The following is a 26,389-nucleotide window of genomic DNA, read 5'->3' as shown; positions in this document are numbered from 1 at the left end:
CCATTTTTTGTAAGATAGAAATTCTAGTAGGGCCTTTGAGAGAATATTGATATAAGAATAGTACACATATGTCCTTTTATATGTTTATATTCATGGCATCGTATGGTTATGATGCACTCAACTTTGTTGATTTAGTGTTCACATATATCAAAATACTAGCAGCTAGTGGCTTGGTGAAGCATGGCAAAGATATATTAAGATCACTCAAATATCACATGTAGAAAGCTCATAATTGAATTTTTTTCGTTACAAATCATAATTACAAATAAAGTTCATTTGAAGTTGGATATTTGGTCCTTTTGAGATCGTATCCTTTTAGTCATACCTCCATCAAAAGTAGTGGAGCTAAAAAGATCAACCCATATTTTTTATTGGCCTTATAGGATCATGAGAAGAGTCAGTGAAGTTTCATATGAGTTGTAATCACTAAAAAATAGTAGGATTCATAATGTGTTTTACTTGTCTCACCTAAAGAGGGCCCTTGGGAAATATATTGTATTGCTATTGGATTTTCCACCTCTAGATGATGAGGGAAAACCCATATCAGAGCTCGATGATAATATTTATAACTAGGTACAAAAGTTGAGGAGTAGAAACATTACAATTCATTTTATTTTTTGGAAGAATTTACATATTGAAGACGCTACTTGGGAAGGACCAAAGATATTGAACCATCTAAAATTGTATTACTCGAGAACAAATAATTCTAGGAAGGATAGACTTGCAATGTCCCTTATCTTAATTATGAGGAATTTTGAGTCATTTTATAACACTAGGTATAAATTAGCTTTTGCATATTATTATATCTTTTGGCCATTCCCTGCTCCCTAGCTAGTACCAAAGATCCCAAAACCCTAATCCTTGGCCTCCCTCCTTTGTTGTTCACAAACCCATAAAATTTTACTTCCCTATGCACTGGATTTCACTAACCATTGATCTCAACTGCTTTTGACCATTACATTCTTTAAGTATGCATTTCATTGGACTCCCACACTCAAGCATGCATTTTTTTAGAATTAAGCCACTTGGATTAAGTAATTCACAAATGTGATAAAATGATAGGAAAAATTGGGCCCATGCTAGGCCTTGAGCCTTTGTTTAAGGTAGACATATTCATTAGTTTAGATCATAGTTTGACATCATATCAACAATCCCCGAGTTGCATAGTTGAGCACTTGTGTTCATTTATTGTATCCATTGAATATAATCCTTAGGTTTTATAGATTAGTCGATTAAATCCCTTTTTTTTCGTATATTTCATAGGATAAAACCCTTTTGTATTCTTGAGGGAAGCTTCTTGAAGAGGTTACATTTACACTTCAATTTGGATACCTTCAACAATTGGGAAGATCCCATAATTAATACATTTTATTATTTCGAGTATTTTATAAATATCTTGTGATAATTATACTCTTTGTTATAACAAACATTTGAAGTAGAAAATATTTATAATTATTGAATAAATTATTTGAACAAAATTCTTTGTTCCAATTAATTGATATGAGCTATCTGTATGAATGTGCCTTGGGTATATTTTAGATTTAACCATTTTACTTGTGATTCATTACAATATTCTAGATTTAAGTATTTTTACATAGATATTTAGCTAAGGGTCATTATATGACCACACACTTCCAACTCTTCTTGTGCTTTAAACTAAAACACGCTTCCTAGTGGCTTAACCAAGGAAAGCTTCTAAATGTGTCCTAAGTATCCCTTTCCTTATTTTTAAACATAATGGATACTATAGAAATTAGCAAATGTGTTGTCAATCATAGGGTTTTACATCAACAATCATATAGTACATTCCATTAACATTATGAGATGCTTCCCTACTTGTGCAAAACTTCCACATATGCAAGGACACTTCCACACATGCCGGGAAACTATGAAAGACACTACATAATGTAGCATAAAAAAGAGCTATTTAAAAATTAATTTTACTCATTGAAATTCCTCATGGTGTCTTCTTATCCTTCTATCACTTTTACGAACTCTAAATCATACACAAGGTCTATCTTTGTACTCTTTCTTTCAAGTTCTTAGCTTAACATAAACTCGCACAACCTCAGCTTCACATTTCTATTTATTTTATTAAATCTAAAGAGTAATTTATTTCTATTTATTGGTTAAAATTAAATCATTAAAGAGACAAAATATAATTATAGTAATTAAACATAACATATTTAGTTTAGGGTATTTACTTTTAGTTACACCTACAAACAAACAAATGATACGTTCATATTAATCTTATACGTCTATCTGATGACAAAAAAATATAAAATTATTCTTTTTTATAGAGTGTGTTCCTATAAACGTGTACTCAAATCAATTCCTTTGTAGTAACGAAAAATATGCCACTTGTTAACAACATAGATTGTGAGACAAGCTTAAATTTGATGACCATGTGAACTTATTTAATCATTTTAATTATTAAATATAATCATCATTTTCAAAGGATCCGATAAATGAAAATTTTAGGTGCAACAACATAAAATTTAGAGGATTCTAATTAAAGAGGAAAATTTCAACAATCTAAATATCCAGGCTAATGCAAACAATAATTAAGAAATAACAAAATTAATCTAGGTAAAAGAGCAAAGTTTAGAAACATATTGAAATCTAGAATTAAAAAGATTGATTTGGTTGTGATAAATATTTGATAGATAAGATATAGTAATACATTCGGGATGAACATGTTGTGATGAATGCATTTTATGAAATCTAGAATTATGTGAATACTTTGATCAAGGCCAAAAGGATGGCCCCGAACCTTCCAAGTGTAACTTGACCCCTTTTTGGTGGTTTTGACATTTCTATTGAGCTTGATCTCTAACAATATAATTGTCCACTATTTTGATAATGACTTTATAGTTTGTAGCTTATAATTACTCAAAATTGGATAAATTGGAAACAGAATGATATAATATGAACTATATCATTCTCATAATCTAGGCGAGGTTAAGCCTATGTCTATAACTTCGATCTTCCTCCTTGTTACCTTAAATCTCTATGTTGTTTCAACTTGAAACTTGCAACATTGATCTCTAATGAATTAGGGTTCTATACTTGTAAAAGTTGTTTGCACATGTTTTTACTTGTAAATAGTAAAGTTATTGACCAATTGATGCAGAGTCAGACAACGAACTAGGTGATAACCTTCTCTCACCCACAAATACTATGCCCAAACCAAGTTGTTTTGTTTGTTCAAGGTGTCAAATAACACACATACCAATTTATCAACTCACACAACAATTTGTGTGACCGGATCCATACCGAATTAGTATCTTCCGATACCGGTGGGATGAAAACACTCTACCCTTGTGTGAATGGCAAACAATCTTCCGGTATTGGTGGGATGGAAACCTATTGGATTTTGTTTATTGGTGGTCCAACCAACACAAAACATCCATAAGACCTGACTGTCAAATGGTTTAGGGGGTACTTTTCTCACAACTGTCCTATTTGTCTAGTAGCCCTACCAGTTGAGTTCTCCACACACAAATTAATAAAATTCCAACGGAAAAGACAAACTAAGGGCAGATTCAGATACCCTTTATCAAGTTACATAATTCCCTAAAGGCTTAAACTCTAACCCCAAGTTCGAAAGGTCTATATCCTTACTGTCCTTCCAGACCTAATTAAGCCAATTAGGCCTATTTTCCAAAGCAAGTACCCCTTGTATTAGTCCCCTGACTAAACCAACACTTCTTCAAGGTGGGGTAAGGTGTCAAACCACCAAATCCAAGGTTTCAGGACTTGATCCCATCTTCTTTGTCTACTGCAAGTGATTTTCACTTATATAGTTCAGGCGGTCACATAGAGATGCCCACCTAGGGTTAATTCAATCTTATGGTATAATGTCTCCTCTAACATTTTCCCATAGGTTGTTTGGTCCCCTAGTGAAAATGTCAGATTAAGGGCATCTTTACAGTGAAACCCTAGGTGTTGGCAGGGTTTGTGACCAGTCCAGTTAGATTTTGATGGATCTCTATAACCCAATTGTTACAAGACCTCAAACTTGATTCAAATGAATGGTAAGAGAATTCCCTAACTCATCCAATTGGTTTCAGTCATCCACCGATTCATACTGGTCAGAAAAGAACATCAAACACGCAAAATTTCAGAAAACTCCAAGTATATTGTATTGCTTCAAACTCCAAAAACATCACCAATTTCAACAACTTCCACAAAAATACCACATCAAATATAAAAACTACAACAACCCTGGAATCGATCCAAGTGGGCCTAATATAGCCTCCCTAACGGTTTCCAACCACTTTTCAAACTTTGGAACTGTTGGAGGATTAGTTACCCTTTTTTACAACATTTTGCAATGACAACAAAAGTTGTCAACTTGCACTTTTCAAATTTGGTGACTCCAAGGTGTATTCGGCCTATTCCAAGGATTGGTCTAATGTTTCTAGGACCAATATTTATTGCCTGACTCGTGTCTAGACTCCTACTGGCCCACATGGTCATTTGTCCATGGTGGCTCATAAAATGCAACCACGACAATGCCTTACATCAATTAGGTCTTATTGACTCACATACTTATCAACCTACTACATATAAAAATTTGGGTCGATGAGTCAATGTCTTTGGACACAACAAAATTTGTTTATTTCATACGAATAATGAATGTTTGTGTCATGTATAAACATATGAATACCTATCTCTTATGGATAAAATAATTATTTATCACTGCTTGAGTATATAGATGAAAGAATATGTAAAACTTTGGTATATACAATTGTTTTTGGCACAACTTATTAGATTGTTACATGTGTGCATCATAAAAGTATACACCTAACAAGGGGATAAATACAAGGTATCAAAAGAAAAAATATTATGAAGATGCAATCATTATTTATCAATCCAACGTGAGAGGTATACATAATGAAAAATAATTATTAATAGTTGACTCATGTGTGTCCATCTTGAAAGGAGTCATTTGAGTACATAACAAACAATAGATGGAATAAAGGATACTCAAAATTTAAATTGTAGACAGAATGGAAATTGAAGAAATAGAGGTATGAACCAAGTTCAAATCTAAAATGAAAGATGGAAGCAATAAAAAATATTATATTTGAAACAAGAATGTGGAATGCTAAACCTTATAGGTATAGGATCAATTATGTTCACCGAAATGAAGAAGAAAATAAATAGGATCAATTATGTCCACCAAAATAAAGAGGAAAATAAACCATCTCTAAAACATCAAGACTAGTACATGCAATAATCAAACAATAAATAAACCAACTTAGATAAAAGAGATAAGTATAGATGTATTTATGAACCTAGAACTAAAATAAAGATAAAACCTTTGTAATGAAATGTGTACCTCAAGTCTAGAGAGGAGAACTTTGATTTGTTTTAATAGATATTTGATAATCATGACTTGAGACTACATCTAAGATGGATATGATATGACAAATGCATTGCCCACGAAAGTCAAAATTATGCAAAGACTCAAATCAAGGCCACATGGGTGATCTTGAACTTTACAAGGGTCATCTTGACTTCTAACAACTTAGTTGTCAACTATTTTGATTACAATTTTTTAACCATAGATCATAATCACATTAATTGTATGTGTTGGAAGCAAATTGGCTAAATATAAATGGGGGTTTTCTTATAATTTATATAGAGTTGAGGTTTCACCTATGATTTTTATCTTCTTTCTCATAGTCTTAATTTTCTACATAGTTTTGACTTGAAATATTGGGTTTTTGATCTCTAAAATTTTTGGTACATAACAAGACCATTTGCTTGTGTTTGTATTGACAAATTGAGAAAACTTGGTGGTGTTGATAAGCATTATTCAAACTATCCATGACAGAAAAGAATCCTCAAGACTTCCTTGAATGTAGTCAAGTTTGTTGATTGATTCAATGAAGGTGTGATAAGTTGGAAGATGGACCAAGTAATATATGCTTAAGTAGCTAACAATGATGTATTACAACGATAATGAGTGCTTGAGACCTAATGGAATAGATGAAGTGCAATGATTCAATAAGTTGGAGAGTAAGTGCAATAATTGGGGTTTTAATGTTGTTGATGTGGATGAAATGACTAATGGGAAGACAATTATAACATAGGTGGTAGTGATTATTTGTCTTTCATTGCATGATGGAGGGTAATGATTGACAATCTCTCTTCATAAAAAAATGATTTGGGGTGATATCCTTTTATACAAGTCCTACACACATACTTGAAACTTTTTGACACGTGAGTCAATAGAGAATAATAACATTAAGTTGAACCAACTTGAAATCACAACAAAATTTAAATTTGAAATTACAAAAACAAAGTCACAAGTGTGATACTCATAAAATCAAGATCAAACAAATAACCTTAACCTAAACACAAAATAATTTAAAAATAAAAAAGATAATAGTAGTGAAGAGTGAACAATTCATATAAAATTTTGTGTATTAAAAACCTCCCCTAGAGAACATAAAACAATGAATTGAAATAAAAAAAAGAAAACATTACAAAAAAATACTTTTCACATCTGCAAGTTTTCTATTTACGTTTCTTGACCAACTGTGAAAGAATCACAACATGCGAATGCAATGTTCAACCGATAACCGTCAAAAGGATTTTACTTGGCAGGTGGGGCGACCATCAAATTTACCCCTATGACTGAGAAAGCGTTCACAACACAGCGGGGCGGCAAATTCAGTACCAACAAGAACTTTATTCGGAATCATCGTTTCAGTGTGTCGTGAAATTCAAGATTTATACTGTGTATATGTTTTTGTGTGTGTTTTCAAAACTAAATAAACCAGAAATGCAGAAAAATTGAAGCTTGGAAGGGTTCTGGGTTGTGGGGGAAAGAACGAAAGAAAGAAGAAAGGAAGTCTGTTGGTGATGAAGTGGGAGGGATTTGCATATGCAGCAGGAGCAGCTGTTGGACACAGCTGCATCGATGTCAGCAGGAAAATGGCCTCCCAGCATTTCAACCCTGTAGAGCTCATTGCTCTGGTGGGTCTCCTCGATGCGCTTTTGCTCTCTGCTTTTGTTTGGATTTTTGGTTCGAAGGAGACAATTAGATCTCTGTCTTCTGTGTGGGAAGGGCATAATGGAGATGAAAAACTGCTGAGAATTCTGGTGATAAGTGCAGGACTGAAGGTGATGGCAGGGTTCATGTATCAGAGGGCTTTGCAGGTCTCTCCCATGTCTGTCACCATCCCATATCTGGCCTTTACACCTGTTTTACTTGTTTTCACCAGTTATTTTTTGATGAACGAGTTACCCAGTGCCAGGGGGCTCTTGGGTGTTGTGGTGGTTACTGTGGGAGGCTACATGCTTGTTCTTGATCGCTCATTGGATGCCCATGCCAAGACCGCTATCAACAAGGGAGACGAACCAGAAGGCTCACTCGATGTTTCTTGGCCTGCAGAAACAAAGAAGCTCTCTTCTTTCAAGTCTTTCTCTCGTTGGTATGTCTTAAAACTTCATTCTCTTCTAAAAGGTTGTATTTTAGGCCACAGCCATGCTTAGCTCAATTTGGCATATGAGATTGCCAAGGGTTCCCTTTACCTTACATGTTTTTAAATCTTTGTCTCCTTGCGTTCTCACCTCAAGAACACGTTCCTGAGTGATCCAAACCTTGCTTGTCCACCTACATCTGCTTTAGTGTGTTAGGCGGTGTTATTGAATTACAGGGAAAGGTGAAAAAAAGTAGGGTTGTAAGTATAGCAAAGTGGGAGTCGATCGATAAAATTAAAATGGTTAAGGAGGAAAAAAAATGTTTGAACACAAAAAATACCATATATGGATGGATTTGAATGCATTCATTGGTTTAGTCCCCTTGGTAGTCATTCTTTTGTTACATGTGTGGCTCACATTAACAGGCATTTGTGAGCATAATTGGGTTGTGATATTTGCCGACTTAATGAATTGTTGGGCGAAAACCAGAAGGGGTATTTGATTTATGTTTCACAAATCATGGATTTAATAATTTGAAGATTTCATTTGTTTGGAGTTGCATTTGATCCCGGAGCGTATGATCCGTCCAGAATCAATGTATGTTCAAGTTTTCTTATATACTGGGAAATTAATGGGAAGATTTTTGCAGGGTCGTTACCAGCCACGTTTTTGAGCCACTTTTGGCACTGAGGAGGGAAGAGGGTAGCCTTCTAATGCTTGGTGTTGCGGGAGTGTTTAGCATCAGTAATAGGTCAGTTCATCTTCTGATTAGCTAAGTTTATTTAAAGCTCTCCTTTTTTCTGGTTTTCATTTATGGGAGCCATTTCTTATGTTCTCATATACAAAGTGCTTGATTCAGGAGACCAAAATAATTAGCTTATGGGATAATGTTCATACCCAGTTGCGATGAATTGCACATTTTTCAAGAAAAGGAAATTACATAAATAGTTATTAGTGAACAATTTTTATGCAGAATTGGAAATGGCAACTGAAGCTAGTCCTTTACCCACTTTTGCTTTCTTCCTCTTGTAATGATATTAGTCTTTATTGCTTAGTGCTTGATTTTGACATCTAGCAATATACAATTCCTCCACAGAATCTTAAATGCTCCTCAAGCAATCTACGTGAGTTTTTATTTGAACATTTTTTCAGTGCTTAGTTTTTGATTTTCACAACCTAGGTTCTTTTTAACCGAGTACTTCTCATGTCCTTTTTCTCATGCATGGACAATGCCATGATTTCTCTTTTTGGGCCATCTGTGGACATTAATATAATTAATTAAATTTAATGTTTGTTTTTTCAATTGCACAATTATATAAATCTAAAAATATCCGTCATTGCCATATGTTTTCTGAGAATTGAAGCTGCTTAAGGTTGGACGTTTTATGGGAAACTCATGTAAACATGTGAACTTAAGATTTGTAGAGGTGGGAATTTGTTACCTCTAAGATGATGAATCTCAGAGAACAAACTATCTGCTGCTACCTCACTTAAACGGGCGCTAAGGGTGAGCCAGGGGATGCAAACAATAGTATTAGGCGATCATGTCTTTGGGATGAACACGCAAAGATGGGACACCAACGCGGTGTGCTATCGTCCTATACGGACAAAGTATAGAAACTGTACAACGGACGCGAATGCAATAATATAACTAAATTATCAACACTGTGATAAATAAAATAAAAGGGATAGAATGTTAATAGTTAAAATAAGGTAAAAGGAAGTCAAGGGAAGCTTACAACCGGTCCACAATTGAATCCTCCAACAAGATAATCTCCTTTCTCCGATTTCGAACCTGCACACAAGCAGGAGAGAAAATGTTGGGGGTTGTGTTATGGGGGTCTGCCTCAGTCAGACCCCCATTTTTGGTGTTTCCACCTCCACGAACAACCCAGATAGATAGATAGATAAATAAAATAAATGCAAGATAAGATAAATGATAAATGATTTGATGGATAAGGGATGTGATGAATCCCAAGATACTCAAAGATAGGATAAATAGATAGATAGAAAGATAGAAAGATATTACCGAAGAGGCCTGAGAAAGCTAAAAGAGTTTGCAAGAGATTATTGTGAGAGCTTGAGAGTGTTGTAGCAAGCTAGAAATTGTTGTAGCAAGAGCCAAGAGAGGTTGAATAACCAAGAGAGCAAAGAGCCAAGAGAAATTGCTTGGAGAAGCTAGAGAGATTGAAAGGAGAGAAAAGATAGATTTAAGAAGAGAGAAGAGGAGGGAAAAGAGGAGTGCGGCGATCCGTTTAGAAGATTCCGAGCCATTTCCACCGACCAAGATAGGTGACAAGTGGAAAGGCATGCTTAGTTTCGACATTTGAACGTTAAGATGTCGTGAGACTAATACGCGATGCGCTAACATCCACATGGCGCGTTATCGCGGCGCATTATTGACCAAACGAATCACGCTAAAAAACGACAAGTGGCAAGAGAAACATGCAGCTAATATGACACAAAAGCTGAAGGATAGCTATTGAAAAGGTGTCTTGAGCATCCTGAGAGGGAAAAGGCTGATGCAAGGGCTGAAATGAGCCTACTCAGGTGCTAGGGAAATGGACACCAAAGTGGTTGCAAAAGATGTAGGTCGAATTACAAAGGGGTATGCAATTTTTGACACTACATTTTGCCCTAACTTTAGTGGGCTTTTGAATGAACATGAATATGCACGCTAAAGGAAAACTATTGAAAAAGAAATAACAGTATGATACCAAAAGGATACTGTAGAGGAAGCAGATAAATCTCCAAGCCAAGGAAGCACGCCCCCAAGCTGAAGACCTATAAAACATATGCATTAGATAGAAAAACCTGCGCGAGAGAACAGGGTTAGAGAATAAGGGAATCCCAAGACAACAGGGTTAGAACATGATAAAGAAAAAGATAGCACACACATGAAAGCACAAAACATAGAAACTACGATCTTGAGTCAGCCAAGTAAAAGAGACCTCGATTTTAAAGGTTGTCTCAGTACCATGCGTCATCCCTAAAATAACAAGAAACAATAGATAGAGGAATTCTAAAATGAAGAGAAGAATGCAAGGATTGATCATTTCAAGGAAGAATGCACCCAGAAGTCAGAGAAGTGATCAATATCGATGACCCAAACACTAGCTTGATGCATCACTAGCGGTCATGTAGACATGATGACGATAAAAAGATAGATATAACAAGTTGTGTTATGCCAGATGATCAAAGATAAGTAGCACCAACCCCGCTCAGAAGGAAGGCCACTACTGATAAGGATAAAAAAGATAGATGCAAAGTTAAAGTAGAGGAAGATAAAGAAGAGAGTCGCGATAGGGAAGCAGATTTTCGTTGATCAGACAAGATTGCCCCCAACGAGATGAAGTTGAGATATGGATTAGATATTGTTATCAATACATCGCAAACACGCTAGCTGCACACTAACATGTTGGATTATAAGATAAAGGATAGAGATAAACGATAGATAAGACAATGTAACAGAAACGAGCCTCGCTTTGGAGGAAAGCCCCTTGTTACGAAAAGATACAAGACAAGCAGCCACCGTGATATGAGATACACTAGTATGGTTAGCAAAGTGCATAATGCTAGATAGCCATACGATAGGGCGATGAGATATGGCGTTATGGATAACCATACGATAGGGCGATGAGTTATGTCGGTGTGGATAACCATATGATAGGGCGATGAGATAGATTTTGTCGGCATGGGTAGCGACACGCTAGATAGCCATGCGATTGGGCGATCAAAGATAGATTTGTCGGCATGGGTAGCGATACTCTAGATAGCCATGCGATTGGGCAATCAAAGATAGATTTGGTAAGTAGTAGATTGGCCCCTACAAAGGTGAGCAAAAGTGATAGATGAAATGGTTTGGCCCCCATCTAGGCAAAGAAAATGATAAAGAAAAAGATCAAGTGGTTTGGCCCCCATCTAGGCAATCCTGAAAAAGAAAAAGATCGAGTGGTTTGGCCCCCACCTAGGCAAACATGAAAAAGCGATAAAAGGATAGTCACCACGACAGGCGAGAGATAGATAATCACAACGACAGGTGCGAGATAGAGACATGATAAGAATGTAAAGCAGGTTGAAATATGATAAAGAACAAGATAGAGATACACCTCAATGTCACTTTCTATGCAAAGAAGAACAAGGAGGCATATCAATACATGAAAGATCGATGACACCTTATTGATGAAGTTGTTGAATCTTGTCATTCAAGGCCTTTCTTTCGCTAGTGGAATGGCCAAGCACTTGATGGTATGCACAAAAAGAATCATTCTTAGGAAACTTATTATGTGTAGGAGGAGGAAGAGCAATCAAGCATGCTTCAAGAAGTTGCAACAAAATAAGCTCTTGATCAGATAAAGGATGGGGGGTAGGAAGCAACCCTTTCTCTTAGGAAGAAGAGTTTGACTGCTCACAAGAAGATGTAGGAACATTAGAGAATGAAGGGGATACAGACAAAGGAGAAGCTTTGTAACCTAAACGCACTGCAAAAGAGTGTAATTTCGATTCCAAAGGGACCTTAACTCCTTGATCCGAGTACCCAAGACCATCTCCTTTGTATCCATACTTGGAAGCAATATTGAATCCTAGACCATAACGTGATTGCAACTCCTCCAAAGGGGGAGGATCACCTTTAATGGTGTAGCCAGTGGTGTTCACATGATCCTGCGATACAAAAGAATAATCATCTTCGATAGTTGGTGTCAATGATACTTTTGGAAAGTTAAGGTGGGTAGAGTTGACTTTATATTCTCCAATGAAGGAGCTTGTAAAGTCTAAGGAACCCCAATCATCACCAATAAATGCATTTGATTGAGAGGAAGGAGATGGAGCCTTAGATTGTGCATATGTCTCAAAAAAGATCAGGTGAGTCACTTTCAAAAGGAACACCATGAATAGATTTTACCTTCTTTGGAGAAGGACTAGCTGCAGTCATATGAATGATTGGTCTCTTAGGCCTTTTAGGGGCGGTAGAGAAATAAATGACATTCACAGACTCATTATGATATGTAGAAGATTTAGATTAAGGAATTTTCTCAACATCGACCTTTGGAAAATCAGATTGACTCATCATTCACTAATGCATCATCTCTAGAAGAGAGTGCACTAGAATGAAGAGACGATAGAGTAACATTAAGAAAGGTGTCAATGATTTCATTCTCTTGCAACAAAATATCCTCTGAAATAGAAGATATATTATGAGAAGGATCAAAGGCATAAAGTGACATAGGTATAGCTAAGTCACCATCACAAGCATGAAAAAGAACATCATGAATAAAATTATAAATAGAACTAATAAAAGAAGATAACAAATGCATTTTAGAAATAGTTAACTAATTCAAAGAAGCAATGCATGACTGAAGGAATGATAAAGAATGCTTTTGAAATTAATATAGAAGAAGTGTTCACGTCAGGTTCACCAAAATGTAGAGGTGGGAATTTGTGAATCTTAGAGAACAAACTATTTGCCGCTACCTCACTTAAATTGGCGCTAAGGGTGAGCCAGGGGATGCAAACAACAAAATTAGAAGACCTCTGAACGATCCTGTGAAGCCTCTGTCTTTGGGACGAACATGCAAAGCTGGGACACTAGCGCGACGCGCTATTGTCCTGTATGGACAGAGTACAGAAACCGTACAATGGACGCGAATGCAATAATATAACTAAATCAACAATGCTGTGATAAATAAAATAAAAGGGATAGAATGTTAATAGGTAAAATAAGGTAAAAGGAAGTTGAGGGAAGCTTACAACCGGTCCACAATTGAAGCCTCCAGCAAGATAATCTCCTTTCCTTGATTACGAACCTGCACACAAGCAAGAGAGAAAATGGTGGGGGTTGTGTTTTGGATTCTGCCTCAGTTAGATCCCCATTTTTGGTGTTTCCACCTCCACGGACAACCCAGATAGATAGACAAATAAATAAAATAAATGCAAGATAAGATAAATGATAAATGATTTGATGGATAAGGGATGTGATGAATCCCAAGATGCTCAAAGATAGGATAAATAGATAGATAGAAAGATATTACTGAAGTGGCCTGAGAAAGCTAAAAGAGTTTGCAAGAGATTATTGTGAGAGCTTGAGAGTGCTGTAGCAAGCTAGAAACTGTTGTAGCAAGAGCCAAGAGGGGTTGAATAACCAAGAGAGTCAAGAGCCAAGAGAAATTGCTTGGAGAAGCTAGAGAGATTGAAAGGAGAGAAAAGATAGATTTAAGAAGAGAGAAGAGGAGGGAAAAGAGGAGTGCGGCGAGCCGTTTAGAAGATTCCGAGCCATTTCCATTGACCAAGATAGGTGACAAGTGGAAAGGCATGCTCATTTTTGACATTTGAATGTTAAGATGTCATGAGACTAACGCGCGATGCGCTAATGTTTGTGTGGCGCGTTATCGCGGCGCATTATTGACTGAACGAATCATGCTAAAAAATGACAAGCAGCAAGAGAAACATGCGGCTAATATGACACAAAAGATGAAGAATAGCTACTGAAAAGGTGTCTTGAGCATCTTGAGAGGGAAAAGGCTGATGCAAGGGCTGAAGTGAGCCTACTTAGGTGTTAGGGGAATGGACACCAAAGTGGTTACAAAAGATGTAGGTCAAATTACAAAGGGGTATGCAATTTTCGACACCACAAGATTTTATTTGTATCATTGAATTTTAAGATGAACATTGACAACACAAGGTTGTATTTTTTCCATGCCTAGCTGCGAAATTTTTCGCTTGCTTGCCAAACATGAAAAATACAATTGCATTGATGAGGATTGTTGATTAAACGGTTAACATTACGATGGGAATATTAACAATTAAGTGTTTCATTCAATTAAATTTGGGATAAGGCATATAATATTAATGAAACAATGGAGAAACAAATGTAAATACACAAACCATATGAACACCATATATATGTGGAGAAACTCTTACAAGAAAAAACTTTTCCACCAAAGAGACTCAAGCTTGTATAATATCTGAAAATAGAGTACACCAATAGAATCCACTTATGTCCTTGATTGATAGTAATCTAGTAGTACAAGAGTACTCTCAATTTTGACTTTTCCAATGTAGCCTCTCTATTTAATGCCTTTTTAGACAATATTCCAAGTATCTTGGAAAATAAATAATAAATAATATAATGCCCCTACTAAATTATATATAATTGATTGTCTACATAGTTAAATATAGTTAATTAAGATAGGATTTGCAAGGTGAATTGCACACTTAATTCGAATATTCTCCACTTGACATTTACATTGCAAATACATAATAGGAAACTAAAAAAGAATGAATTAGGTGTTAGAAAAGACAATGTATATGGTTTCTTTGTGTCAACGTAATTCATCCTTTTTCATTGGCTTAGTGAGACAACTTGCAAAATTATCCTAAGTGACAACCTTCTGTATCATGACTTTGCTACCCTCAGTTACTTTGAATGAAGATAAAGTGATATTGAATATCAATATGCTTTGTAAAGCAGGGTACACTGAGTTCTAAATCAAACTAATAGCACTTTGAATGTCACATCCAATCTTGACTTGTTTTCATTGAAAGCCAATACTATAACACAATATTTAGAACCATATTGCCTCTTGATAGGCATGCATCACAGCCTCATACTTTGCTTTTGTAGTGGACAACACAACCATGGGTTGCTGCTTATTCGTCCAATTGATAGCTCTTCCAAACAGTTACTCATAACCCCTCGTAGACTTACTGCTGTCCAAATCACCAACTCAATATGAATCAGCAAATCTTTGCATATCAAGCAAGTTCCCACATCATTAGTGTTAGAAAAGGTGTCTTAACCTTGCATTTTAATGTTAAGAACGTGTAAATGCAGTTTTTCGGCTATAGAATACAAAAAAGCAATTTTTGGGCAATAAAGGACGATTTTGGCTTCAAAAATTCATTGAAAATGGGTCCTCACTACAGCAAGTGGGTTACAATGACATGGATCTATCTGAGATTTTCATTTTTTTTTTGAAAAAGTACTCAGTTTGCTTCTTGAATCAAAGGTTATGGCTTGCAGAAGTATGGGCTCTTATATTGAAATGTAAGAGCATCTATGACACACAAGAGAGCTATAAGAGGGACTTATACGTGTTGACCAACTTACGATGCATGTTATGACATGTTATAAGACATCTTTAGATTACGATAATGGAGCAAAAATGAAGTGCTCAATATAGTGAGTGGATTTAGACAAGATGATGATAGGTGTAAGGAATATCTTGTTTTTAGTTTGTGGACTCATCTCAGCATTTGGATGTTGGATTTTGATTAGGGATTTGGGTGCTACATTATGGGTGGTTTTTGTTAATTTTAGATCAGACTGATAGCAATAACCAGAAATAACACAATGAACACACAGAACACAACACTACCCTGGGAAAATCTCCCTCTTGGAGGTAGAAACCCCAGCAATTAATCTCAGTTTATATTAGACAATAATCAGTATGTGTCTTTGCAAATTTGCTTCAACACTTGAAGCAATATGAATAGCAGCATATACACAGCAGTATGATGAATCCGAACCAGGGCATACACAGCAGCATGATAAACTTATCTGCAATATACTTGACTGAAGATGATTTGCTATCAAAGAAGTCAATTCGCTGCTTATCTTAGGACAATTCGCTGATCAAGGAGTCAATTCACTGACCATGAATGAAATTCGCTGCTCCAGAATTGGTTCACTGTTCTTGGAAATGAATTCGCTGCCTTAGGGATATATTCGCTGATCAGAAGGAGTTCGCTACTCTGCTGAAGGTGATTGATCGTTGAGTGAATGTGTGAATGAATGAATGTGTTTGAAGCATGATTGGACCTTGTATATATATGCAACATAGCCACCTTATTCATCTAGGTCGGCTTCACAAGAAGAATTATATAATGCTCTTAAAGTGATGCCCATTATATGGTCGACTTAATTCACAAGTTACATCGCCCATTTAGGGCTAGACCAAAATACAAGTTACATATTTATTTTTGCACGTTAATGTGACTAAGGCCGATAGGCCAAATAGTCACCCATAGGCTAGGTCAGCCCTAGAAGGAATCTGACCTAGCTACAAATATCAACAGTTTTAGCTTAGGGTTGCCCAATTACCATTTGATGGTTTTGAGTATTGCTTATATTTATTGAGTGTTTGCGATGCAGGTTTCATATTGAGTTTTGCAAGTATATTTTGCTGCTAGAACTGCTCTAGATCTTTTCTTGGTGATATTTAGGGAAGGCTTAAACTTTGCAAGTGTATTGTAACTGTATTGATTATTGAGTAATACATTTAGTTAATTTGGAGTGTGGGGTTTTTCTTTTAAAAAGATTATCACATGTAAATCATTGTGTTATGGTTTGTTGTTTTTGTGTTGTATTTCCTTGCAATTGTATGATCTAAATTAATTTTTGTACATACTCTCTCTCATAGGTTTGTAGGAAGCGTATTTTGCACCTTTGCTTCGTTTGATTTGGTACAAGAGGTTGCCACCTTAAGGCCTAGGTGTCAGGGACAAAGATTTCTTTGGTACTAATTTTGGATTGAATGGGAGAGTGTGTAGAAGGAGATCTTATTACAAGAAAATGACAAGTAAATCAATAATAGATATGGAGAGATTTATATGCACTTAACTTTGTGTTGTGGAAGCTTAAGATGGAGGATATGCTTATAGAAATGGATCTTCAGGTTGCTGTATCTAGATCCAAACCCACTGCAATGTCATAAGTCAATTGGGATCTATTGGACAAAAAGATGCAAGGCCTTATTAGTCTTTGCTTGCTAAATTCCATTTGTATTGAATGTACATGAAAAAGCCACTGCACAAGCTCTTTGGAAGAAGTTGGAATATTTGTACCAAGCTAAATCTTTAGTTTTCTTGAGGAAGAAGTTGTACACCTTGAGAATGGATGATGACAATTCTATAGTGGAGCATTTGAATGCATTCAAAATGATTGTGACCCAACTACACCTTGTTGGATTGAAAATGGAGGAGGATCATTTTATGACACTTATATGTTCTTTTCCAGGCCCCTGGGATAACTTGGTGATGGCAATTGGGAGCTTTGTCTTGAAACTCAAAGTGGATGAGGTAGTGGTTGCATTGCTATTTGAAGAGATGCAATGGGAAGCTTTTGAATCTACTAAGGAAGGTCTAGTTGTTTGTCAAAGATTAAAGAATAAAGGTTAGGAGCAGGACAAAAAGGAAAAATGAGCTGTGATCCAAGTCATGTGGGAGATCCAAATCTCTTGGAAAGTCCAAGGTTAACTGTTGGAACTATGGCAAGATCGAGCACTTTTGTAGATCGTAAAGATGAGAAAAAGAAAAAAAATGATTATTTAGATAATTAGTCCTAAAAGTCTTCTCAAGAGGATGGGGATGCCTTTGTTGTGGCTTTTGGCAACTCATGCATTAGAAGTATGTGGTTGATAAACTTTGGAGCTTCCTTTGATATGTTCTCCCATTGGAGTGGTTTTCAAAGTATGTAGAATATGAAGGCGGGGAGGTGTACCTTGGTGATGGTTTTCATTTGAGCAAAGTTGGCCATGGTAGAGCCCAAATATGAAGGTTTTCAAAGCCCAAATATGGTAGAGTGGTTTTCAAAGTATGTAGAATATGAAGGTGGGGAGGTCTACCTTGGTGATGGTTTTCATTTGAGCAAAGTTGGCCATGGTAGAGCCCAAATTTGATTCCCTGATGGATGATTGAAGGGGATCAATGGTGTGTTGCACATCCTTGGTTTGGCATGAAACTTGTTAATAATTAGTAAATATAATGATAGGGGTGTGCAAGTTGCTTTTGCTAAAAGAGGGTGTAAGATGGTGCAAGGAGCTATTGTACTCATTAAGGGTGTTTGCGTGGGCACTCTATTTTAGTTGGATGCATGCATTGTTCAATGCAATAGTTTTTTGTGTTTTTGAATTGAATGAATGCTTTTAATAACGTCCACAAGGCCAAATAGCTTATGGGACCCACAGATAGCCAACAAAGCAGATAAGCACAAAAAACCCACAAAGAAGGGCCCAGCCACAGCCTGACTGCTTAATTTTTGTTGTCCTCTGTATCTTGATCAAGAAGTCAGCAACTTTTGTTATCTTTTCTTCCTCAAACAGGTTACTCAAGGTGCCAACGTTTAACGTCTCAATGTAATTGATCGGAATATCCTTGTAAGTGGAACGCTCCATGATGTAATCCCATTCCGTCTCCACCACTTCTTGGGTGCAATTATAACATCTTCTATCTGTCCATTCTTCTTTAGGTATCATCCATTTTCCAATTTCACATTTGAGTTGATGTGAACTATTTCTTAGCTGGGCCATTAACATTTTTGCTTTCCATTTTATTTCTGCTCCTATGTAGTTCTTTTGAGTATGGTCATATGTGCGATTGAAATTTTTGACATAGGTTTCTCTTTTCCTTGCAAGTTGCCTTGTCCACATGCTTTCTTTGAATTTTCCTTGCATTTAATTTTTTATTTTCCCTTTGTTATTTGGACACTCTTTTGTGGTAATATCCTACTTGTTCATCCATGTGCTCTTCCTTCTGTCTAATTTCTCGTCTACTGCCATCTTGGGCTAACGATGCAGCTCCATGTTCTCTAATCTTCTTAAATAATATAGCAATTGGATCATAGCCAATGTCTCAACTAGAAAGGCCCCGACCTTAGCCAAGACAATCTCTTAAGAAATGGAAGATTTTATCTCGAGACAATCTGGTGATTAGATGTTTTTTTAATTTGCCTATTTGTCTCCACTTTCTTGCTGATGTGTTGCTGCCTTAGACTTCACTCCGATATAGCACCACTGAAACCACTAATAGTCCAAAATGAGTTTTCTTGGTTTTCCAGTCCCACAATTCAGCTCTTTTGTATCTATTTTGTAATGAATTTAAGGTTTCCCATCTCCCTTGATTCCTTTTTGCTCTACAAGTTTCCCAACTGAGTTTATATTGAAAATCAAGGCCAAGGTACTTATAATCATAAACCACTTGCAAGGGGCTTCCATAAAAAATAAATTTCCTATGAACCTTCCTTCTCTTCACGTTAAAGATCATGACCTTAGTTTTTCTTGTGTTCACCTTCATTCCTACCTCATTGCAAAATAATTCTAGAGCTTTGAAGTGTTCCATCAAATCATGAGCTATTTTTGCCATTAAAATAAGATCATTTGCATATAGAAGCAACCTTATTACATAATTGGTCAAGTGGACTTCTCCACCACCAAACTTGTCTATCCATTTCTCTAATTTGTTTATGTACAACCCAAATAACATAGGAGATAAAGGGCAGCTCTGTTTGACCTCAATGTCACTTCCAAAACATTTTGATGATCCTTGCTTGGTTCGAATTTTGGCCCGAACTTGATGTAATGTGTCCTTCCTAATTTGCGCTAAAATCACAAATGCAACAAATTAGGGTTAGGGTTACATCTTACCATATAAATATCTCTATAATGATGCAATCTTGGATTTGAATCTTGCATTCACAACATGAACAGCATATGCAAATATACACATATACATATGTTTAATCATTAGGATTAGGCAATTACATCATATTCATAGATTATCAATAATGCAAGCATATTAGGGTTTGGGAGAAGGGACAAGATGAGTCCGCCTGAAGTCATTTCTACACCAAGCCCAAGAGTGGATGTCTACTACAACCCTCTTGCATGGTGGCTTGTATCTGCTTTCCCCATCAATGTCTTATCTCCCTAAAGATGCTATCTTGTGGAATTTGGGTGACGGTTGTAAGTGGGTTACTCGGCTCTCTATGTAAGTGCCCTCTGGTCCTAGGAGCCATCACGGTCAACTCTAGAACAGCCTACTTACTTAGCCTTGTATACCCCTTTCGCTTACATCCTAGGCCCTTCCTACAATGTGGGTTTCAGTCAATCAAGCACATCTCATTTTCTATCATAAGATATGCTTAAACATTCTTTATTATGCATAAATAACATGTATACATATAAGACAATTAATGCATAAGTAAATATATACCACAAGCACAGTTACTTAGATCGTTAGATACTAATTATAGCAGGTCTCAATCAGGTTAATGAGAATCTGATTGATTTGTCCCTGCTAATGACACGGTTTCTACGCCTGCTTATGGACTGCTATTCACTATGTCTTATCCCATATTTCTGAGGATGTAATTCTGAATGATTGCTGATGATTTGAAGATCTGTTTTTGTATTTTTCAATGATGTATTTTGGCTAATGCCTGCCTTGGTTTGTATTTCTGCTGTTTACATGACTTCTGGATCTGCTTATTTGCTGATTTGCGGTGCTTAACTCATAGTCAATGATCTTGAAAATGTACTGCTGAATGATTGCTCATGATGCTGTTGCAGTCTAAATGTTCCTGTAGGTCTTGATCTGCCTTTGCTATTTTCTTCATTGCTGAGTGATTATTTCTGATCGGTGAATGATTGATACTCGAATCTGCAGATGTATTCGGAATGATTCCCCCTTGATCCTTGCTTCTGCCATCCGTCCTTGTTCATATAACCTTCTCTTCATGCTGAGAGGTTGTGTCTATTGGAAGGGTTTCTCCCTTGAAGGGTGGTGTCTCATTTGGTGCCTTACCCGTTGCCTAATTTATTGACTTAACAAATCATTTGGTGCCTCATCCATAATCTTAATGGATCACACTTGATGCTTTCCCTTAATATGTGGTGTTCACACTTAATTATTTGCTGAACCAAATGCATTCTATGTCCTTCCTCCTCCCCAATAATTACCTTCAGGTTATCATGGCGAACTAGGACAGACAGAATCGATCGAATGTCAATTGCTGTCAGGATCAAATCATAGGCATTTGATGTATTTTCATTCTTCCATTTGTTGTAATCATGTTACTACGATGAGGCAAAACAGGTATGAATCAGATTGGGAGCATGACACTTGATTATACAGTCTATGGACAGCAGCTCTATATTGTTCTGGAATTCTTAATTCCTCTATTCTACTCCATAATTTGCTTCTAGGTACCACATCAAAAGCTTTCTTGAAGTTAACAAAGCAGCAAAAGACCTCACCTCCTTGTTTATCCCAAACCTTCTCAATTGGGTGTCTAAGTGTAATGCAATGGTCAATGGTAGAATGTTTTGGCCTAAATCTTGCTTGACGTTTGGCCCTCTTTCTCTCCTTTTCAGCCCAAATACTGATTTGTCTTTCTATCATGCTCCCAAAAAGTTTTATAAAAAGAGGATTGGTCATTATAGTGCAATAATTTGAAGGGTTGTTGATGTTGTAGACAGAGCAAGTGATGAAGAGGAAACAAAATACAGAATACTAAATACTGCAACAAATAATCAGATCAGAGATAAAGTATTAGTATTTCAGCCCACTGTGCATCCGGGACCCACCAGCTTGAAACAATGCTTCAGATTGTTAGTAATTGTTCACCAACGAAATATATTATGGAACATTAAAGTTAATTTCATTCCTTAAGTCCCTGCCTTCAGCAAACAACCCACAGAGGATGTTAGAATAGTGTCAGATTTGGTCCCCTTAAAACTACATCAAACAATAAGATGTTACGTCAGATTTAGGAAGACTTTGGGGCTGCATTGACTAAAGATGAGGTGGGAATGAGCATCTAAAACTCACCAGATTATTTACTTTAATTGCTTCCTTCCTTAGAGGAAATAATATGGTACCAAAGTTTTAAAACTCCACGTCAAACTTCTACAGGCTGCAATCCTATGTCTAGTTAAGGCAGCGATTTTTATCATATTATGAAACGGCAAAGGTTTAATATGCTCAGTCAATTCTCATGGGCAATGTTGGAGTTCAATTTGTATATTGGAATGATTGGACTAAACAAACCATTTGTTAGTTATGTTATGGAAAACATTATAAACAATGCACTTATTAGTATATTGAACAAACTAAGGTGTAAATAAACAAATCAAGGAGATTAGTCACCAACGGGGAAGATAAGAGAGACATGATTGTTCAAGGAGGCTGATCCCAGTGAAAAGACACCATCCTTATTGTCATTCTATGGGAATAAATAGCATGGACGTGAGGACTCCAGGGGATCAGGGGATGATTTTTATTCATATATTGAATTCAAATTGAGAGCTCAGATTGGAGCACACATTTCTTAAGGCAAATGAAGGACATGAAATAGAAAGAAAAAAAGAGGAATGGTAGAAGGAGGAACAGGCAGCAACTGAGATTATTATAAGCAGCTATTTGGATTAATAAACGAATACAAATGATATCAACATTTAAAATAAATGTAATAGCAAGAGACCCATCATCTTAGAACGGACATTTATCAAGGAATACGAACAGCTATACAAACATGAACAGGCACATTTGAAAGTAGTATATGCATATTTTAAAAGGAATAGATCTGAAGTGGTTTGCACAGAGCATTACAAGATGGATTCTGGGTGAAGTATTTGTAAATGTTATTCAATTTCCAATTCAAGATGCAAGTTATATTCAAGGTTATTTTTCATTCAAGTATATGTTATTTCTTAATATAATAAATCTGATTATTTATCTGGAATGTTGCAGATATATATATATATATATATATATATGCCAATAAGGAGGATCAAGCAATACCTTGACCGGTCATGTCTATTAGACATGACCGATCAAGATATTACTTGATCGCACCTCTTCAACCAAATCGCGTTTAACTAAAACCAATCGGCGTGCATGTAATTAACACGTTTAACCGATACCAATTGGCGTGTATATAGTTAACATGTTTGACCGATACTAATCGGTGTGCATATGATTAACAAGTGAAACCAATACCAATCGGTATTCTGTGCTTTATGATTTGCAACCGATATTAATCGGTAGTTAGACATTGGTTAAGAACCCGATGTTGATCGGAATTTGCAAGCAAGGTTATATATATATAAATCGAAGAATAATCATCAAATGAAGGAATGATAACTGAAGTCTTATCATAGTCTATTGATAAGATAGATGATTGAATAAGAGACTTCATTTATCTCTCATTCAATCATTTATCTTACCGAGGCTATCATGTATCAATAGTATTGACAAGGAAGATATATGCAAATATAGAAGAGGAGAATTGATAGCATTAATTGCGAAGATAAGTCTATTTTCTGAACTATTCTTAAAAATTTAAATTAAATATCATAATGAAATGTCCTCAGTTTGGGTAAATTTTATATTACAGTTCTCACTTTAAGTCTGAATGGTTGTCTCAGGATTAAATTAAGGAAAATCCCAAGTAGGGACATTACAAAGGTGGAACAATAAGGTGTCCAAGAGACCCTCTACCCTAGGCCCAATAATGGAGTGAGAGCAAGAGCCCCCTTGGCCTCATGGGACCATCGGTCAACTACCATGAGGTGGTCTACCTAGTGAAGTATCCTATCACCGTTACCCTTCATCACTTCCATCCTTATTCTTCTCTTGCAATTAGAATTCCCTTAATTCAATAATCAAGCATGATAGTGTTTGGAAAGATACAATAGGGTGTCTTGAACGTCCTTCCCCTCTAAGTCCAAGAGCGGTGGACTTTGTCTACACCCCCTTGGTCTCATGGGACCATCGGCCAACTACCATGAGATGGTGTACCTAGAGGAGGACCTCAACACCGTTCTCCCTCCTTGTACTTCCTTATATTACTATCATGGCAGTTCGCTCAATATATATAATTGTCCATCATTGATTGTTCCTTATGCCAGATATAATAAGAATTACATATATCATTCATAATTGTGTAATTATAAAAAATTCTTATTGTATTGTTTATTACCAAGAATGATATGCCCAATATAATTGGTCACAAGGTATTGTATAATCTTAATAGACATTCGATCTGCAATTATAGTCTATTATGCTATAAAGTCATGGATAGGGAAGATCATACTAGATCTGCATTAACTGACAATATGGTTGTAATGCTGGCAGGTCCTTTATATTTCTAATTTCTCACAGGTTGCCTAATGTAGCAGTCTGTTATATATATATATGTCTTGGTGTTCCGCTGTGCTTGATCCCTTCAGTTCACTGATTACTGAAGATGCTTCTCCTTTATTTGAAGGTTGTTATTTATATCTCTCCTGTGATTCGATAATCTCTGTTGTGTAGGCTTCTTCCTTTCTTTTCCATAATCCCCATGCATACCACCAAAAACAAGGATGTTACTGCCTGTAAGTTAATAACAGTTATGATCTGATCTGATCCATGGTGCTTTTATTGGTGGCTTTGATTCCTTTCCTTTATATCTCTCAATGCGAGGGAGAGGTCACACCTCTTCATAATGTATGCCCTTTGGCGAGAGACACACCCTTTCACCATTAACACCCTTCGAAAGAGTGCAACTCTTCATCATTTCTGCACTTTGAAAGGGACACAACCTTTCACGATCAGATCTGCACTTCTTATTTAAATCAGATCTGCACTTCTGATTCCCCCAAATTCTCCCCCCTCAAATGAGGTTCTCTTCTCCCTTTTGTATCTCACGTTTGAGGGAGTCACAACTTTTCGTTTTATGTCTTTTGACCATTCATTAGCTTAATTAAATTTTAATTAAATTCTTTAATATTTTAATTTTAATTTTATTATTATTATTTATTATTAAATATAATTTCAAAGTGAGGACATTACAGATTTCTAGGCCCCATTTTAAGTATTCTGCTTGTAGGCCATCTATGTCATGTGCGTTACCCACTGCAAGCTTTTTAATTCCTTATTTAATGTCTTTCGAAGAGAAGAGCTTAGCCCTTACTTGATTACCGGGGGGATGTCTTTATCCTGTTCTCTCTCATACAGCTGTTTTGCATACTAAAGACATTGAAGATTTGTGATATTGTTCTCTTTATTTGTGTTTTTTTTCGGCAATTCTCTTCAAAAGCCTCTTGGGTTGTGCCTTCCCAACAAAATAAACTCTTTCCTTCTCGCTTGCATATAATCCTCCCTTTTCAATCTTACTAGTTTTGCATATTCCTTGTTATTACCCCATGTTTTGTGTCATAACCCCTCTTTGGACATGGGATTAAATAAAGATGACAATTAAAACATTTGTTAATTAACATTTAATAATATTGGAAAATCGTCTCATTTATGAGACTTCACGATTTTCCTTTAATATATGATTATTAATATTTATTATTTGTTATGATTATTATTTATTATTATTGTTTTATTTTAATGTAACGTTCCCAACTGACAACCTTCACATTCATGTTGTTCATTTTATATTGTAGGAAGACCATGGAACATATGAATCTTGGTTAACTTTGTAATGTCCCCACTTTAAAACACAATTTAATGATAAATAATAATGATAAAATTGAAATTAAAATAAATAAACATATATATATGTATTTTTTATATAATAATATAAAAAATAATAATAATAAAATATAATATTCATTAAGCGACTTAAAATGAATGAGATAGCGAGTGGAATATATCATAGAACCACAATAACTATCGAAAGGAAGAAGACTGAACCAAGCTTCGGTGGGAGATGGATCAATAGCAAAATCCATTAGGAATTAATGGACAATGACTAACATAGGTCGAGAGTGATAACAATACTTCAAAGATTGAATATGATGATACTCGGCTAAGGCACGAATCCATTGCGATGAAAAGAACAATATCCAAGCTGGTGCAAAACCGACTATTAGCTATTGGTTATCATTCAATAGTCAATATTATTATAGAGAGATAATTAACACCTCGAAGGGAAGATTAATCGAATCTTTAGCAAAGATGGTTATCGCACCATGAGGAAGCACCGCCAGACAAGGATTAAGTGATCTAGAACATCATTGACATTATAAGGAACATTACTAATAATTAGTGATGGGTTCGTCATCAATGATAACAATGTATTAAAGGATCTCTCAATAACAAATTCATCGGGATAGAAATTTGTGTGCAATACCGATTCTGAAGAAGTTAAGGATGATTACTATTATCATCACGTGAGGTATGA

At 35.9% G+C, this 26,389-nt stretch overlaps 1 protein-coding gene across 1 annotated transcript in view; it reads left to right on the top strand.

Annotated features, from left to right (window-relative positions):
- Positions 1 to 6,522: 6,522 nt before the first annotated feature.
- LOC131061005 (uncharacterized) overlaps positions 6,523 to 26,389 on the top strand; it is a 70,215-nt gene continuing 50,348 nt past the window's right edge. The window contains exons 1-2 of the mRNA XM_057994506.2: positions 6,523 to 7,451; positions 8,090 to 8,191. Coding sequence (XP_057850489.2) covers positions 6,880 to 7,451; positions 8,090 to 8,191 — 674 coding nt within the window. The 5' untranslated portion in view covers positions 6,523 to 6,879. The remainder of the gene's footprint in view (positions 7,452 to 8,089; positions 8,192 to 26,389) is intronic.

This window comes from Cryptomeria japonica, chromosome 9 (genome assembly GCF_030272615.1).
Source record: "Cryptomeria japonica chromosome 9, Sugi_1.0, whole genome shotgun sequence".
NCBI lineage: Eukaryota > Viridiplantae > Streptophyta > Pinopsida > Cupressales > Cupressaceae > Cryptomeria > Cryptomeria japonica.
This window is presented reverse-complemented; position numbering and strand designations above follow the sequence as displayed.